General features: G+C 53.6%; 7 protein-coding genes across 7 annotated transcripts, besides 1 other annotated feature; 2 read left to right on the top strand and 5 right to left on the bottom strand.

Annotated features, from left to right (window-relative positions):
* Window positions 1-103: 103 nt before the first annotated feature.
* CPAR01_15125 (glucose inhibited division protein A) lies at window positions 104-2,288 on the top strand (the record flags this gene model as incomplete). Its single annotated transcript, XM_060499375.1, has 3 exons — window positions 104-207; window positions 278-542; window positions 615-2,288. 3 exons carry the CDS (start codon window positions 104-106, stop codon window positions 2,286-2,288), a joined length of 2,043 nt encoding a protein of 680 aa, XP_060341807.1.
* Window positions 2,289-2,567: 279 nt separating this feature from the next.
* Window positions 2,568-3,838, bottom strand: CPAR01_15126 (CDP-alcohol phosphatidyltransferase; the record flags this gene model as incomplete). The annotated part of the gene is made up of 4 exons (XM_060499376.1): window positions 2,568-2,673; window positions 2,790-3,036; window positions 3,213-3,526; window positions 3,600-3,838. 4 exons carry the CDS (start codon window positions 3,836-3,838, stop codon window positions 2,568-2,570), a joined length of 906 nt encoding a protein of 301 aa, XP_060341808.1.
* Window positions 3,839-4,726: 888 nt separating this feature from the next.
* CPAR01_15127 (Gti1/Pac2 family protein) lies at window positions 4,727-6,085 on the bottom strand (the record flags this gene model as incomplete). Its single annotated transcript, XM_060499377.1, has 1 exon — window positions 4,727-6,085. One exon carries the CDS (start codon window positions 6,083-6,085, stop codon window positions 4,727-4,729), a length of 1,359 nt encoding a protein of 452 aa, XP_060341809.1.
* Window positions 6,086-7,542: 1,457 nt separating this feature from the next.
* Window positions 7,543-8,082, bottom strand: CPAR01_15128 (uncharacterized protein; the record flags this gene model as incomplete). Its single annotated transcript, XM_060499378.1, has 1 exon — window positions 7,543-8,082. A coding segment is annotated over one exon (540 nt), but the record flags the coding sequence as incomplete, so codon positions are not given.
* Window positions 8,083-8,341: 259 nt separating this feature from the next.
* On the bottom strand, window positions 8,342-8,608 carry CPAR01_15129 (uncharacterized protein; the record flags this gene model as incomplete). Its single annotated transcript, XM_060499379.1, has 1 exon — window positions 8,342-8,608. The coding sequence occupies one exon, from the start codon at window positions 8,606-8,608 to the stop codon at window positions 8,342-8,344; it is 267 nt and encodes an 88-aa protein (XP_060341811.1).
* Window positions 8,609-11,306: 2,698 nt separating this feature from the next.
* CPAR01_15130 (uncharacterized protein) lies at window positions 11,307-11,561 on the top strand (the record flags this gene model as incomplete). The annotated part of the gene is made up of 1 exon (XM_060499380.1): window positions 11,307-11,561. The coding sequence occupies one exon, from the start codon at window positions 11,307-11,309 to the stop codon at window positions 11,559-11,561; it is 255 nt and encodes an 84-aa protein (XP_060341812.1).
* A 319-nt stretch (window positions 11,562-11,880) lies between these two features.
* CPAR01_15131 (uncharacterized protein) lies at window positions 11,881-12,024 on the bottom strand (the record flags this gene model as incomplete). Its single annotated transcript, XM_060499381.1, has 1 exon — window positions 11,881-12,024. The coding sequence occupies one exon, from the start codon at window positions 12,022-12,024 to the stop codon at window positions 11,881-11,883; it is 144 nt and encodes a 47-aa protein (XP_060341813.1).
* A 3,364-nt stretch (window positions 12,025-15,388) lies between these two features.
* Window positions 15,389-15,475: a sequence feature (Short protein (CPAR01_15132, KAK1520081.1) was converted to a misc_feature.).
* The last annotated feature ends 2,280 nt before the right edge of the window (window positions 15,476-17,755 follow it).

Below are 17,755 nucleotides of genomic sequence, written 5' to 3' on the forward strand. Positions count from 1 at the left end.
AGGAGAACTTCAGCCTTCAAACTCGATTCTACTTCCCAGGACACGAGCTTGCCAGTCGCATCTGCTGGAGCGCGTGTAGTCTCTTAGCCTATTAACATAGGCGATGCGATCCCTTTCAGCAGCCTTGAAGCTGCGCCCACGTCCTGCTGCCAGAAGCTTGCGACAGCTCGGTAGGCGCGGCTTCGCAGACGTCGCAGAAGGCACCAGGTCAGTCTGCAGCATACCGAGAACATACACCTCTCGCGCGCCAGTTGCACGTAGCTTACGAATGTTCAAGACCATTCGATGTCGTTGTAGTGGGAGGCGGCCACGCGGGCGCAGAAGCATGCGCAGCGGCTGCCAGAACCGGCGCGCGGACAGCTCTGGTCACACCAAAGATCGAGAACCTCGGCACCTGCTCCTGCAATCCATCTTTCGGCGGCATCGGAAAGGGAATAATACTTCGCGAAATCGATGCTCTCGACGGGTTGGCAGGTAGGGTCATCGACAAGGCTGGCGTGCAGTTCAGGGTCTTGAATCGGACCAAGGGGCCGGCTGTTTGGGTATGTAAGCTCCATGCAGAGTTCTATTTCTCTGAGGAATCTTTGTAGTCGCTAACCCGTTACTTTTTGCAGGGACCCCGAGCACAGATTGATCGAAAACTATACCAGAAGCACATGAGAGAAGAGCTGGAAACGTACCCAAACCTGTCCATCGTGCTAGGTAGTGTATCCGATATCGTCACGAGTGAGAGCGCAGAAACCACGAGTTCCGTCCAGAGCAAGATTACAGGCGTGCGTCTCGAGTCTGGCGAGGTTCTCCCTACACGCGCAGTAATCATTACGACGGGCACGTTTTTGAGCGCCGAGATTCATATCGGCATGAAAGCGTATCCCGCCGGACGGATCGGAGAAGATGCATCTTTTGGCTTAAGCAAGTCGTTGGACGACAGTGGTTTTCGCCTAGGAAGGCTCAAGACAGGAACGCCGCCGCGTATCGCCAAGGACAGCATTGACTTTTCGCAGCTGGAGAGGCAGCCCGGAGACGACCCGCCGATGCCGTTCAGCTTCCTGAACGATAGAGTGGCCGTCGAAGAGCAATTGTCCTGCTGGGTCACTTATACGAATGAGGCGACGCATGACATTGTAAGGGCCAACCTGGACAAGACGATACACATCCGAGAAACCATCAGGGGCCCAAGATATTGCCCCTCATTAGAGGCGAAAATCACCCGGTTCTCTGACAAAGACAAGCATCTTGTCTGGCTGGAGCCCGAAGGTTTCGACAGCGACCTCATATACCCCAATGGCTTGTCCATGACCGTACCGGAAGAGGCTCAGGAACAGATTCTGCGCTCGATTCCAGGCCTGGAGAAGTGCGTCATGACACAAGTGGGATACGGTGTCGAGTACGACTACATAGACCCTCGGAGTCTCAAGGCGACGCTCGAAACGAAGCAGATTAGCGGCCTGTTCCTCGCTGGACAGATCAACGGCACCACGGGTTATGAAGAGGCGGCCGGGCAGGGCGTTGTTGCCGGCATGAACGCAGCTCGCTCCGCGCTGGGCCTCGAAGCGGCCCCGATATCCCGAGCAGACGGCTACATCGGCATCATGATTGATGACCTCATTACCAAGGGCGTTACTGAACCGTATAGAATGTTCACAACACGAAGCGAATACAGGCTGACGTCGAGAGCGGATAATGCCGACCTTCGACTGACCGAGAAAGGACGGGACTGGGGCGTCGTGTCGGACAAGCGGTGGACGCACTTCAGCGATGAGAAGCAGCAGATGGATGACATCATGTCACTCCTCTCTTCGACGAGCAAGAGCACACCTGAATGGTCCAAATGCGGTTTCCGCGTTAAACAAGACACGACCCGGCGCAACGCAATGGATATGCTCCGACTAAAGGACGTAACCTGGAACCAGGTCGCTGCCGCGGTACCAGGTATAGACTCCATTCCGGAGCGTCTCAAGTCCCGCATTCACATCGAGGCGACGTACGCACCATTCATCAAGCGACAGCTCGCCGAGCGCAAGGTCTTTGCCAGGGACGAAAGTCTGAGGCTGCCCGATTCGATCGACTACGACAAGGTCCCTGGCCTGGCCATGGCTGAGAAGACGGTTCTCAAAGCCACCATGCCCGAGACTCTAGCGCAGGCGAGGCGGTTGGAGGGCATCACGCCGTCTGGATGCCTCCGTCTGTTGGGCTACGTGCAACGCCAGCAGAAGAGCATTGCCCTAGCCAACATGGAGAAGCCGTGGCGGGAGAGGCAGCAGAGCCGGGAGAAGGACATGCCGTAACGCAACGACTACGCAGAATACCTAGAAAGAAGGGCTTGCCGACTGATGTAGAGCTGGAGAAGGCTAGAAAAGCGTAGTCTTTCTGCTTGTACCAATACCATAGCTGCCGACTGGGACCAAGGTTTCTTGCTCCCTTTGTGCGTGTATATTCAATTTTACAAAATTTTGCCCACCTTCCGTAACGCCCCTTTTATACATGATTTGTTACGTACACTGATGCACCACACCTGATGGATGAGCTGCATTTTTACTTCCCCACGAGGCTGCGGTTATGTTGCTTTATACCTTCGGAGGCGGAGTCTTCGGCGGTGCAAGAATCTTGACCGCATCCTTGGTGTAAATGTAGCTGGCGCCGCTCCAAATCGTGGTGGTGGCGACAACATATCTAGACTCCAGTCAGCACAACGGATGAATCTACAAACCTCAAAAAAAAGGGCGCCTCATGTTCTGCAATTCCACGAAGAAGTCTAGCACCGGCAAGGGGGAAAGGAGTCAACGTACTGCATGACTGTCAAAGGCGTCGACAGGTCATAGCTGAACACCGGTGCGGCCGTCGTGAGGCCGATGAGAACGAGCTGGAGGAACGTGTTGTACTTGCTGATGGTCGTGGGGTGTACTTCGGCCGAGGGCAGGGAAAAGTCCCAGTACCGTGCAAAGGTCTTTGGCGGCGGGAGGGAGATCCAGCGGTAGTAGATGGCGGAGATGGCGAGGCCCACGTCGCGACCTAGGATGATTGTTGCGAGCCACACTGTCAGGTGCATACAATTGTCAGTCTACATTATTCTCTCAGATTGGCGGGAGCGTCGGCGAGGCATTCGAAGCTCCTTCCACGCCACATCCCATCACATTATTCGATCCCCGGGAAGCTTCTCCGTTGACAGACGGAGATGGAGGGGACCAAAGCCAGCAAAGAAAAGGACCTACCCGGAAGAGACCCCTGAGCGGCGAGGCACACAGTGAGGATAGTCATCAACGCCTTGTCTGCCATCGGATCAATCACCGTCCCGACAACAGTCTGCTGCTTCCACCGCCTCGCGATCCACCCGTCCAGCAAATCCGTCACACCGGCGTACGCGAACAAGCCCAAGGCCCAGGCATGTTGGTCGTGGAGGATAAAATAGCCCACAAACGGCGCGGCCACGAGGCGCGAAAGTGTCAGCAGGTTCGGGAGGGTACGGATGTCTTCGCGCAGGGTCGGTGGTAACGTGGGCAGCTTCGCGACGATCTTGCTTGCCGTGCTGCAGCAATCTCACACGTCAGCCTATGTATTGGGGAAGAGGGGCCTTGGCCGGGGGAAAGAAGGGGACAAACCTGGGTGGTTTACCATCGCTCTGCGATACGTAGGGAGCGACGAGCCGCGGCCGCGATTGACGCTGAGGCGGGTGGTTGAGAATGGCACTGGCAGTGAGCTTTAAGGTCGGCCGATGCCGTGCTGGTGACGGCAACGCATGGAGAAGGCGATTGCCACTGCTAGGACAGAAGCTGTTTTGTACACGACTGCATTGCGCCAGAGACAAAGCCCTGCGACCACCGAGCCTGACGAATGGCATCTCTGTGTTCTGGAGCACCGACGTAGACCGCAATTGAACTTCACTTGGTTTTCGCGCGATCGATTGGATGAGTGACGATCACGAGCTCACGTGCGGGTGGAGGACGTCGGGAGCTACCCCCCCTTGCTGTGCGCGCAGAGCTCTTTCCTCAACGGACGGGAAGCTTACCTTAGGTACCTTACTAAAGAAGGTACTCCGTACCTAATGTAGGCACCTTTGGTTTCCGTCGTTTGGTAAGCGTGAATCACCATTGGCCCGTGTCCCAAGTATGTCACGAACAGGAAACCTCTGCCACTAGCATATTCTTCTTTGCCGCATAGTTGACTGAATTTTCAATTGTCCTTAAACAAGGTAAGGTATGTTGAAGTGTAATGTAGCAAAGCGCCACTCTGTCTATGTAATCACTCTCATTGAATGGAGCACCACAGACTACGCATACCCGACTACCTAGACAAACGATCACATCGCATGATGATTCGTTGCGTTGAGTACAACATGCGTGTCTGCAGACTGTAACTGCCTTACAGGTAAACTTTTTGGTAGTCCCAAGAAACCCCCCTTTCCCTGTTCAGTATACATCACATACTCCTGGATCGTAGGTTGCGCTCAGCTTTGCGCACCTCTGTTTTCTTCCGGATCAAAAAACATCATCGCAAACCGCAACCTCGGCGCCGCGCTACCCAAGCACCTTGGCGCCTGAATTCAGAGTCTCCCTCTGTAACCTGAGGGATTTGATGACCCCGCAACATTTTCCACACTGTCGTTCAAGGGCAATCCTCTCTGGTGATTCGGTCCAACCAATGTTGGGTCCTCGTTCTATGTCCAGCGGCCTCATGTTGGACAAGTCCGGTAGTCGAGACGTGCAAACGACTCTAATCCTACTTCTCTTCAGGTCCTACCAAGCGAGTTGTTGTTGTTGCTACTGGGCCAGCCTGCACTCCCTTGCGGCATGTATTGACCTTGGTCGTCCTCGGCTATCTGGTCAAACGTGTTCCACGTATCGCGATTGAGCCCTTCAATAGGGAAGCCCTGGGCGCTTCTGTCACCGCCCATCCCGGATTCGTTGTGCACGTGGCGGGGAGACGGCGAGGGGAAGGGCTCATGAGGAGACATGTCGTGAGGGCGTTGTTGGGAATACAACATGGATGTCATGTAGTTGCCTCCCCCCATTGACCTTGACGGGTCGCTTGATACAGCTGGCAAGCTGCTAGCAAGACCCATTTCGGGGCCCGTGACGGGCTCGTAAGCTGTTGAGTGTCGTCGAGGATGGTGCTGTGACTCGAGTGCCATGTTTCGAGACATGTCGGGAGCCAAGCCAGCACTTGACGGATACCGGCCTGCACGGCTCAGGCTATCATATGCGTAATTTGGGTGTTGAGGCTGCGCATAGCCAACGTTGCTGACGGACCCGGGGACTGGATTCATATACGACATGTACGGTGGATGGCCGAACTGCGCCGCAGGCATTCCGCTCATGTGTAGCGAAGGCACCGACATTGCTCGTGACAGGCTCTGGTGGTGGCCGTTAACGGGATAGTGTTGCGCGAAAAGTCCGTGACCTCCTCGGGAGTCGTCCATCTCGACCTCGTCAATTGGGGCGCGGAAATTTTGCGACATGATCAACTCCCCTCTAGGAATAATGGTAGAGAGCTGGTGATCTTTGGAAGGGGTCATCAGCTTGCCCTCTGTGACATCTTCGACGTTGTAATAGGACACCAGGTGGTGCGGCACGCCCTGGTAAGTCACACTGATCGTCTTCTTCACCAGACCGTTTTCCTTGAAGGGATACGAGTCGACTAGGGATCCAATCAATGCTCGCTCCGCGTCCTTGTTGCCGCCTTGCGAGCCATCCCCCATGCCCATAGTAGACGCAGCTCCGTTGACGCTGCCTTGGCGCGCGACCTCAGGCTTCGTTACACCTGTGGGTTTTTTGTTACGTTTCATGGCGCGCTTCTTTTCGCCCGGCGGGAACGGCCGGTCGAGTTCGCGGTAGATGAGGAAGTTGCCGAGGATACGACTGGGACTCCAAGCAACTCCGTCAGTCCAGCGCTTGATGCCGGACGAGTGCTCCTCGTAGATGAAGACATTGCCGCTCTTGATGAGATCCTGGCGTTCGCGGTCGTGTGGTCTGCGGGGGACATGGTGTAGTGCACTGCTCAGACATGCTTCAAAGAGAACCAGAGCGTCGAGGGTGGAAGCAACGTGGCCGATGAAGGTTGGGTTTAATGGGACGTTGGAATTCGCCATTTTTGGCTTCCGGTTGCGCCGAGTCTAATCGTGTAAGTTACGTTGAACGTTTGCGGTAACGATGGTAGAGTTGCGCCACTTACCGGCAGTACGTGTATGCGTTGGAAAGGAAATGTTGAATAGAGTGTGAAAGGTTCAGTCCTCCCAGATGATGGTGATGATGATGGGGAGGAGAAGGGAAGCGAAGCTAGCCCTGCTGACTTGACTAGCGAGTGCTCGTGAGAACAGTGATGGAGCCGCGCAGTTGAGCGTGATGTTGAGACTAAGACGCGCGAGGATGGAAAGAGGAGGGCGTAGACAGAAGGAACGCCAGTGGGAGGAGGAGGGAAGAAAGTCTTTCAACGGCGACAAGAAGATTAAGACTTGTTAAAGCTAAATTTCCAAAGCGTTTCTGCGAAGGAGAGAAGAGGGAGGGGAATATAATGGGCAGGAGGGTAAGGTAAGGTACCACACGGTACGTGTGTGGAGCTCTGAATCTGCAGCAAGACGCGGGACCGTGGTTCGCCCTGCGCTTATCGTAGTATCCAGGTCGCGAGACTGTATGCTTCCGAGCGCCTCCTTGTTCACCTTTCCGTCTTCTGGTTCAGCCACCGAGAACAGAAGCTGTGTTGGAAGACTCAAGGTTACCGTCACCTGACGCGTGAGGCTTGGGTGTGGGATGGCGCGACGGGCTCAACGCCTCTGATCGGAGAGAGTATACAGTTCTGGACTGGCCCAAGCAAGAGGAGGAGCTTGAGGACGGAATGTGTACGGCCAGAAGCAGCAGGCAACGGGATAGAAATTCGTGTATGTCTATGGCTTGTGGCTTGCGTGGGTCAGGAACCGGAGGTTGATGGTGAGATCCAGTGTTTTAAGGTTTGTCAAGCGTAGCACGGTTGAATGTTGGCGGCGTGTTAGCTGCGCGGTCTGGGTTTCTCTCTTTCCTGTCGGGGCGGTTTGCGGTGAACTGGTGGATGTCCAGGTTCCAGAACAATTACTGTGGTATAGGTTCCGAGGAAGGAGGATGATTATGTGTGTGTGTGTGTGTGTGTGAGGGAGAGAGAGAGAGAGAGAGAGAGAGAGGGAGAGAGAGAAAGAAGGAAAGAGGCTCGTCCTTCTCACTGGGAAGAGAAGGAGTGATGAGAGTTAGAGGTAGGTGGGTGCGGAGGATGAGGAGCAGCTAACTGGCGAGATTCTTGTTGCAAAGGAATGAGCGTGGGTGGTGGTTGATGTATGCGGTGTGATGTACTGTTGTGCTGTGCTGTGCTTTGGTTTGCCTTGCTTTGCTGCAGTGGGTGGAACGGACCCTGAGATCTTAGATGTCGGGAAGGGAGTAAACAGAAGGGAGGGCCTCGGAGGTTTTTGATTTCTTGAACCGAGTGGTTGAGCCTCGAACTTCTGGTATCCTGAGCTTCGGATGCTAGGGACTGCAGCAAGAAGTAGATGAAGTAGTCTGCAGACTGGATGTCGCCGAGGACTTATATGAATGTCGGTGCCCGACGGTAAAACTGGTAATTGCGCGTGAAGATCGGGAGACTGGATGAAATAATATGTCCATGTACTCTTTTTGCAGTGCAATCAGGGGAGGAGTGAGGTGAGAGAGCGCGCGCGCGCCCACGGCAGCCGAGAACAAGATGGAGGTGCCTCGAGCTCAGAGAACCAGGATAGTACAGACAGGCCTGGGTTAAGACAATAGACAGGGCAGATCGGACCCAGGGCTCAAGGCGGGATGCCGACGTAGGGCCAGGCAAGGTGCCGCGGTCGAGGAGATCAGGAAGCTGTTTGAAGCCGAGCAAGGGTAGCAGATGAAGCTCTACCATGTACGTCGAGAGCCAAGAAAGACAAGGCGGACGGGGCAGAGGGCAGAGCGGCGTCGGCGGTAGCGGCAGCACAGGATGTATCCTTAGAGGAGGTGGAAGTGGAGGAGGTGGAGGGGAGAAGGTCAAGGTCAAGGAGGGCCAGAGTGACGAGTGACGACGGGACGGACGAGGTGGAAAGTGACAAGCATTCGCGAGAAAGAGAGAGAGAGATCAGTCGCATCAACAAGAGGTACGGGTAGATAGAACACAGGTGCGGGAGCCAGAGCCTAGAAACAGAGCCAAAGAGTCAGTACCCTTTTCCCTCCAAAGCAGAGCCGGTGGGTGTGGAGGCAAGCAGGACAAGGCGGAGGGAAAGACGGCGGCGGCGGCGGGCGGCGGCGGTGGGACTTGGACTAGGATTGGGACTACTTACTGGTAACTGTGTATCCGTAGAGGACGCAAAGACACACAACCCAGCTCACAGGATACAGGGGGGTCGAGCTAAGAAGGGTATGGGGTGTGAAGAGTGAGAGGGGAGAGAGTGAGAGAGAGAGACAGAGAGTGAGAGAGAGAGATGGGGTACAAGAGGAGTGTGGATTAGAGGCAGGGGGGAGGGCGTGTGGGAGAGACGGGGAGAAAGAGGGAGGGAGTGCGATGTAAGAGAGGAGGACGGTAAGAGTGAGAGAAAGGGAAGAGAGTGAGAGAGAAACAACAGTGCAGCGGGAGGAGTGCCTTGGGTATCCATCCGTATGAGAAAGAAGACGGTGGGCAATGGAAGGAGGAGTAAGTAAGAGACGGGCGGGCAGAAAAGAGAAGAACGACACAGAGAGAGAATATTTGGTGTGTGTGTGTGAGTGTGCGTGTGTGTATCCGTACGTGTGTGTGTAGTGTACAAAGTACATACCATGCCTTGGATGATGGTGGTGGACCTGGAGAGAAAAAAGGACGTGCCAGATGCTGGGGGAAACGCTCGGCGATCAAAAAAAGCAGAAAGGAAATACCTCGACCAAGTTCAAGCGGGGACCAAGTCGGCAGGGCCAGGTAGAAGCAGGGTAGGTATCGTATCCGACCAAGACTAGAGAGACAGCGAGAGAAAGAGAGAGAGAGAGAGAGATGTACAGCTGTGAGTACCATCACCCGTACCTGCGCCAATGCCAATACCAGTTAATGCCAGCGCCATCCATGGTGTGGCAGACCCAAAGTGTGTGCAAGAGAGCATGGACTTTTCCCCTGCTGCTGTTGCTGCTCATCAGTGCTCACTCACTCACTCACTGACTACTTCCCCCCCCCCCCCCTTCTGTTCCCTACTTCTCATAGGATACCAACCTACGGATACCTATGCAGCACAGCCTTGAGATGGGCACTTGTCAGGACCAATGGGTGGGGTGACTGATGGTGGATGAACAAGATGGGCGTTGTAGATGGCACCAGGACTCGACTGGGCTGGGCTTGAGTCGACTGAGTCGAACCGACCAAGCGTGCCAAGACCTGCTGCGCTCTCTCTACCCGTACGGTACCTCTGGGCGTGTTATTGCTGTGGCTCTTCCGACTTCTTAGTCTGTCTGCCACTCTACAGCACCCTGTGATGCTATCTCATCCATAGCCATCTCTGGCTTGGCATCTGTGCCGGTGCTGATATTTCTATCCGTAGATGCTTGGCATGGGCTGCCCGTTCTGCTGTAAGTCGGCAATACCATGAGCACATCCTGCCGAAGACCAAATTCTGCCATACAGCGTGTGCAAGGCAACAGGCAGAGACCAGATGCTGGTCGGAAGCAGCTGCTCCTATTGTTGTTGTAGTAGTTGTAGTAGTAGTTGTTGCTGTTGTTGATGTCGTCGTCCCTCGTTCTAGTATTGGTATTGGTGTGGGACGCATGGTCAAGGTTGGGTGAGGGAAAGAGTCCGACAAGGTTAAGCTCAAATGCCTCAAGGTAAGCTTCCCACACAAGGACCGAGAGGGGAGATAAAGAAAGAGCTTGGGCAAAGCAAGGCGACGGGATCGAACGACAACTGCTGGCCGGTGCTTGATGCTTGATTCGGGTTGGTAGCCATAGTTTGCCTGATTTACTTTTTGGCTTTTGATGCCAACTATTTGGCGGGTCGACGGGAGCAAAATCTTTTTCTCGTATTTCTGCTTGACCTGTATTGTCATGCCCTGAGCATTGTTTGAAGCCAATTACGGCAGCTTTCGATGAAACAGATGTCGACAACGAATACATCACCAGCTACGGCAAACCAATACTGAGTACGATTGCAACAGTGACAAGGAACGCGAGAGCCGAGACGGACAAAGGTAGCTGACACTTGGTATGCGCAACGGCAAAGATACATGAGGGCAGATAAAACATGCAATGAACTTGATGTTGAGGGATCTGGGTATGAGCTGCGGTTGGTGGTCCGGCGTCATGGCAGAGTACAGAGAAACGGCTGTGCAATTGCAGAATTGGATACTTAGCCATACCTATCTCTTCCTGGCAGCGGGGAGCTGCCCGACGACAAGGAAGGGGGAGTGTGAGGCCACTGTGTGTGTTTGGACCAATTCCTCTCCAATACTCCAAAGACTGCTTGAAGGCCTTGCGAGGCCAAGCGGTGCTGAGCACCTGCAAGTTGAGGGGAGCAGTAAATCACCGAGCGTTCAGTGTCCGCGAGGTGTCAGCGCCAAGTTTGTGCTCGGATTGACACATTCAAAATCGGGGAGGAGACTGGTCGACATGGACGAGGACGAGGACAAAGACGGCAACGAACGGTTGGATTGAAGGAAAAGAAACAGGATGGATAGACAGGAAAGGCAACTATGAGCTAGATAGGATAAGGTCGGATGGACAGGATGGGATGGGATAGGCGTTAAACGGTCGGGTGGGAGTGAAAAGGAAAAGGTGAGAAGAGGAGGGAAGGGGGGGGGGGCATAGAGATGAAGATGCAAGAGGGACAAGGCGGCGATGAGGGCGGAAGATGGGCACGGCCAGAGGTATCAGGAAGAGGGAAGAGGCGAGCCGGCGGCGACAACGTCGACAACCACACCAGATCGTTGAAACGTAAAAGGTGGATGCGCAGGTGGTGCGGTATCTGTCATGTCATTGGCAATTACTGGTTGCTATTGATGTCGAATCCTCTTGCTTTGGGGATCTGTATGCACTCCGTATGGAAGTCGCAAGAGGTGATGAAATAGACCTCTTCGGGACGAGGCGTACGCCCCACCAAGACGTTTCTGTCAAAAGGAAGGCACAGAGTACCTATGGAGTATGGGGACGTATCGTCAATTTGACAATAGGAAGGAACTGTTCTTGGGGTTCTCTCTCCCCCGTTGCCCCCTTGCAGTTCCCGTCACCTTCCAAGTTTCCACTCTTTATTACGGATACATTGTCCTCAGGGTACCTAGGTTGCCTTGACTGGAGAATTAAGACATCTGGGCCCCAAGTCTAGCCAACCCACTCAAGGGAGAGATGAAAGCATGCACGTGCCTGCTAGTGCTTTTTCGGCAGACCGTCTCTCTACAATACTTCCACTCCATGCCTCATGTAGGTATCCTGCCTTATTATGTAGGACTGTATAAGGTAAATTGCAATGGGCCAAGAGGCATGAACCGTCAGGTAAAGCACGGCGTCCGACATGCCATCGCTTGTGGCATCCATCCCTTCCAATACAAAAGGACTCTCGACACTGACACTCTGATACCTCTGATACCTCTGATACCGTAACGTCTACGGATACCCAACGGCTGGCCCTTGCACCATGCCTTGGCTGCCTGACCTTCTGCTACAACACTGGATGGAACCTCTCATGACCCGCCAGCCAAGAAGAGGGCACGGTCGAGCCGGTAGAAGGCGGCAGCGGTGGGGAGCCGTGGCAAGAGGAACAGAAGGTTACGGGAAGGGAAAGGCAGCGCAGGGAGAGCACAGGCGGCGGGCTCGGGAGCCAAAATGTTGAAGAAAACAAGGAGGGAAACAGAAGAAAACAAAGCCAGCCCGTCGTCCAATTCCAAGCTTCCCTGTCTTGCTTTGCGTGCCGTGTGAGAGCCTAACTTGAGACAAGGAACATGTCTGCGCCGAACATGTAGAAGATCGCTACTTCGCGCACACAGGCCACCAGATGCGCCAGAAGTAGCGAATTACCCAGGGATAGCAACTTCGTTGTGGCTGTCGTCAACAACAGAGCGCTCATACGGGTCAGTGAGTGTATCCAAGGGCAGCAGACGGTAATCAGAGACTACTTTGTAAATGCAGAGGAGAAGCAGATTTGACGCCTGTGCTGCAAAGTTGGGGAAGAATGTTAAGTAAGGTCAAAAGACAAGGGTCGAGGGGCCGCTAAATTTCATCTCGACGCATCCATGGCGACAACCAGCCTCTTGGCTACGGCACCTGGTCCCCTACCTGCCCGTTGGCAAATCTCGCCCGTTGAGAATTATTTCATTTCGTCCAAGGCGAGGCTAGGCTACGCCGAAGTGAAGGGTTCAGCAAAAGAACACAACCATCGCAGGGTTCGATGCGAGCGAGGCTGATTGATGCCCCCCCTCCAAGTACGAATAGGGCTATCAATGCAACTGCCGCGTCAGTCATACCACGCTTGCGCCTCAAGACGCTCATTGTGGATGAAGTGATGACACTAGAACGGAAAGCGAGAGGGTATGAAGAAGAAGTGAAAGGAGGAGTGCGTAAGGACCAGTGAACAACACGTAAGATGAGGCATCATCGACCATCGAGACGAACTTCTTTTAGGTGAGGCGAGTACCATCGAAAACGCTTTGGCTCAACATAGCCTAGGTGTTCTTGCATAGTAGCAGTAACCAGTGGATAGGTAGGTGTGAGGGAGTGATCCCGATTGCGAGGATAATTTCCATCTGTAAACCCCTTCCACGTTGTTCCAACACTACCTTGACTTGGGTAGACCGTAGGAGGGTCATCGAGACCACAAGGGGTACGTATGTATCCGTACGTGCGTGCCTGCGGGTGACATCTTCTTGGTCTCTCGTAATCGAGGACTGCCTCCGCCAACCACGTCTATATCGGCAGACGGGCTCTTTTACCCCAGTTCCGAAGCGCGTCAGGGACAAAGCCGAAAGACAAGGCCGGGAAATGCAAAGTCAGCTCCCATCTCGAGAATTCCTCTTTCGTACTGGTTTCGTCCTGCAGCCTCTTGTGTTTGTCCCGACTGCGCCGGGCGCGAGAGTGAGACAGGACGGAGCTAGGCTGATGGATCCCCCCAGCTTCACTCCATACTCCATCCGGTGCTTGGGTAGTGTGCGAAGAGTTCGTCGTGTCCTCGAGGTACTAGGTAGTGACACAGGCATTCTGTCACAACTCATTGACTACACGTCGGATGCTAGTAGAAGGAGCGTGATATGGTGTGCGGCGGGTACAATCATGGATTGATTCAAGCACTCACTCTCTGGAGGTTCAAACTTTCTCGCCGTCGTTCACCAATGCACCTTTTTTCCTTCTTTTTGCCAATAACCAACCGTCTGTGCCTGCTGTTCGTAGAATTGGGTTATTTTTGACATTTCCAATCTGCTTACCGTTCTTGTTACCTTTCCGGTCCCTTGCCCTGCCTCGCCCGCTTCCCGCGTGGCATGCTAACTTGACTGCGGTTTTGCCTTTGGTCGATGTCACTCTAATAGATTGTCATCAAGAAAACTTTACTCCGTCCCACCACCCCCGGTGGTTTGGTGTAGCCTGTAGGCTCGGATGCCTGCAGCTTTGCTTCCCACCCAGCGCGGCTCCAAAGTCGCGCGTATTGTGCTTAATTGGAAATAGAACAATACCCACGTATATTCCAACCGCACAGCGCATAACGGCGTCTGGCAACAGACTTGTGTTTGGGATTTCTAGTCGATGCCGATTATAGCACTATTCTCGCTCGCGAATATCGTCGGCACGGTGCCGGAACCATTGGGGCACATATCCTAGCATGTACGTCGCCGTTGAGAGACAGCCAATAATACGTACTCTGGGGGAAGCCAGAGCCAGGGAGGGGCACTCGTTGTCGCGTGGTACGCCTTAGGTAAGACAGATGGGCACACTTGGGATGGGTGACGGTGGGATCTGGCGCTCCGTAGTGTACCGTACCTGTGCCCATGCTGGTGGCTCGTTTTCGCGGTGCCAAACGCCTGTGGCTTTGCGTCAGGGAAACAGGGAGTAGGTGAACAATGCGTACAAATGGAGACGAGAAAGGCCTGTCGTGCCTGCGAGCTCAATGGAAGAGTACAAAGTACGGGATACACGAGTGTCAGTGTGTGAACGGCACAGGGGAGGGACGATAGGGGGGACCGTGGCTTGCTGAGTCGGCTTCGCTGATTTGCTTGAGCTAGAACTCCGCGCGGGTATTGATTCGTGCCTGACCAGGGGCCAGGCTTCAAACCCTAGGTAGCTAGGGTCAGTGGAAGGGTTGTGGAAAGACCTGGGGTGCTGAAGATTGATTCGACGTCTCGTCAGTCGATACCCCAAAATGTTGCAGAGTTGATGATGGAACTGATGTTCAAAGTGTGTCTTGCTGCTCTTCATACCTAGCCGAAGCTCATATTCCCACATTTGCGTGTTCTTACGCTGATACATCCAAGTAGATTTCTGCTACGAAACTCGTGGAATTGCTCTACAGATACACTTGGTCAGGACACACATTAGTACCTGGGTAAGACTCGAGAGTTGAGGGGACGAAAAGACAACGGCATGACTTTTGAGCCGCGATGCGTCATGTGTTTGAGTGGAGAATGGGAACATCGTCAAGACATGGAAGCTGCGCTTCCGCTTGGAGCCGGCCAAATATTGTCGGAGTATCCGTATCCAGTAAGGCACGAATAGGACAATACCACACGGCACTAGAGTCAAGGTAGGCTCATGGCGACAACAGCTGTGTGGACACCATGTGAAAGGGTGCAGAAAGATGATTGATGGTCCATTAGGAATAGTAAGGAAGATAGAAGAAGACGAAACGTACAGATACGGGGCTCTACTATGGATAGACTGGTCGCGGCAGCTTCACAACGGAGTGCAATCCGAGCAACGAACGGCGGGTCCGCGGGTTTGCGAACCCGGCCAACAGCCTCGGTCCTAAGTCAAATAGGGACCAACCTCTCAAAAGCAACAGGCCGAATTTTCAATGACGGGCGAGAATACTCGGGTCAAGGTTCCCTAGCCCAACTTGGCCAGGTACAAGCTCGCGACAGAATTGCGTCTACGGGTACGGATAGGCTTGCATAGCTACTACCTTAGCTGTGTCTGCAGGGAGGAGTTCACGAATAGGGTAAAGGGGGGGGGGGGTGGTCAGAAGGAAAAAGCAAATAAAGATAGGGACGACGAGAAAGAGAAAAAAAAAACACGGAGGAGAAAAGACTATTGCCATCAAGCTTGTCACTTCGGACAGGGAACAGGGTGAACAGGATCTTCCCATGTCGTCTACAGAAAGCAGACGCAAGCCGAGCCAGTAAGTTGCGAGCTGCAGAACAAGGGACCACAGGCCACCCCTGCTCATAAGCACCCAACGCCAGGAACCCAGGCGGGGTGGGAGGCTCAGGTCCCCGAGAAATTGAAGAATGATCAACACAAGGGTGGGAATAGGGTGGGTGGTCGATGGAAGGCTGTGCGACGTGCAGTTGAAAGAATGGATGGCTAAATGGTAATGTGAGGTGGGTGGTGGAGGTGGGGTTGTTGTTGTTGAAGGAGCGAAAAGGGTGAAGCGGGAGCAGAATCAGAAGGGGAGAATGGTAAGGGGGGGGGGGCGTGGATCACATGGATGATGGTGCGGGATGTCTGCCAAGTCGAGTTGAGCAAGCACGGTTTGGAAAAAAGAGAACACGTGATCTGGTGAATGCAGCACGTACCTACTAACACTTTTAAGGTAGGTACCTTAGGAACCTATGTGCTCTGGCTTTGGGTATCTTGTACCTAAGCTAGAAGATGAAAGCAATCAAGCACGAAACCTGAACCTTTCGTGACTTCCAACTTAAGATCGGGCGGGTCGGAACAACAATTCCCTCCGCCGTTTTCTCTGTCCTCTTGCCAGGCCTCACTCTGCAATGCATGAGCTCACTGCCTGCCTCTGAATGTAGATAGTTTATCAATTCTCCTGCTCCTGCTATGTCAAGGCTACGTACTCCCTAGTCAACGCCATGTACAGATAACGATATCCGTACAAGCCTCTTCTTCTAAGAAACCAAGTCATGTCACTTTCTGGGAAGACTACAGCTGACACACGGCCTCGTTGAAATGGGACACCGGGGGGCGGAGGGGGCGGTGGAGTCGAGACCAGGGGAGAGCTCACATCACCGGCAGTGTATCGTCATCCTCCATCTTGAGAGTCTGCCTACTTTCCGAAACCGATGGCTACAACGACAAATTTGACTACACCCTATCACATTGTCGTATCATTAAAGGACAAGGTGGCGAACTGACCGAACGGCCGGGAGTAGATCAAAGATTGGTCGCCAGGCATCATGCAACATTTAACTTACACAACTGGACATCCCTCTGCCAACTAAGACTTCATCTCTTAGATAGCAAGCAAGCCAGTTTTTGTTCACTCACTTGTCACCTATGTGGATGAAGCTGGGCAACTCTATTCTAACAGAACCTAGGCACATACCCAACGTAAGCTAAACCGTCTCATCGTATCTTGAGATGGTGTGGTGCAAGTGCCCACCCGACATCCGAGAGCCCTCTCTCTCTCTCTCTCTCTCTCTCTCTCGCTTCACCAACTGCTCTGGATTTAGCTTCAAGAAACACCCAGCATGTTCCTCGTCAAAGCTAACCTTATTGGTTCAGCAAGGCGAGCCGATTTCAGTCTTGAAGATGAAGGGTCAGCGGGAGGGACGCTGCGGCATAACTTCAAGATGTCCGGATCCGCCTCATCGCCATCGGCGGGGTGGTCATGCAGTGGCACTTGCATTTGTTTGTATTCGTATGCGCTTTCGACGTCCAATGGCGCAACATATCAGCCGGGGCACATTGACTATGCGCAATGGACTTTCCGTTCTCTATCATATTGCTCCATACATAACATGCTGCTCTCAAAGTCAATGGCTATCTAGAGTCTGAAACTAGGCACGGGAACGTGCATTGCTCTCCATGGTAAGCCGTTGGCAGGCGGTGTACGGACATACATAACTACGGATGTGTGTGTGTGTGTGTGGATTGGCTGAGTGATGCACGATCTGTAAATTTCGTGCTCAGACGTAAGCCATATCTGTATCTAGTCACTTTCATACCACCCATGCCTGTCTCTGTACCTGGCCAGAGTTCGGTCCGGTTGGGTCTGTAGCAGGCTGTTCCACGCAGAAGTCAATTCGAATGGTGGCAGCGGACGAGGCCATGCGTCCAAACACGCACGTTGGTTTCCAGCACGACAGGTTACCGCGAGTCTGGGCGGAAATTTACTTGCGTGTCAAAAAATACCAAGACTCATCCAATTGCATCGGTCAAAGCTACACGATCATTTGGCAGAAAACGCTAGCATACTACGTACAGCAAATAGCCGGGAGCGGGAAAAGTCTCCAGGTATGATCCACGGCATTGGCTACTATCACATTCACAAGCCAGCGTCGTTGAGGAATCGTTGCCAAGACTTTACAGCAAGCCGTTCTGTCGCCTGCTGATGGTCGCAAGACCCCGGGCACAGGGCGATCAGGACAATGCTGTGATCATCTTGGGATTGAGCAGGGGAACTCTGTCGCATCAGTGACTGGGAAGGGGATCGTGGAGAACGGCAATATCCGTTTGATTCCATCGAGACATGCTCCCGGCGTTGCTACGACTGCTAGGGATGCCAGCTTAAGCTAACGTCGGCGGCATGGCAAGTGAGGGTGCCATATGGGCGACTGTGCGCCCTGGCTACTGCAGCATTCCGGCACCTAGTGTGCAGAGAATGTGTGTACCTTACTGGATTGCGCCCGCATGGCTTTAAG

Source organism: Colletotrichum paranaense (genome assembly GCF_030867605.1).
Source record: "Colletotrichum paranaense strain IMI 384185 chromosome Unknown Scaffold_18.1, whole genome shotgun sequence".
In the NCBI taxonomy this organism is placed as follows: domain Eukaryota; kingdom Fungi; phylum Ascomycota; class Sordariomycetes; order Glomerellales; family Glomerellaceae; genus Colletotrichum; species Colletotrichum paranaense.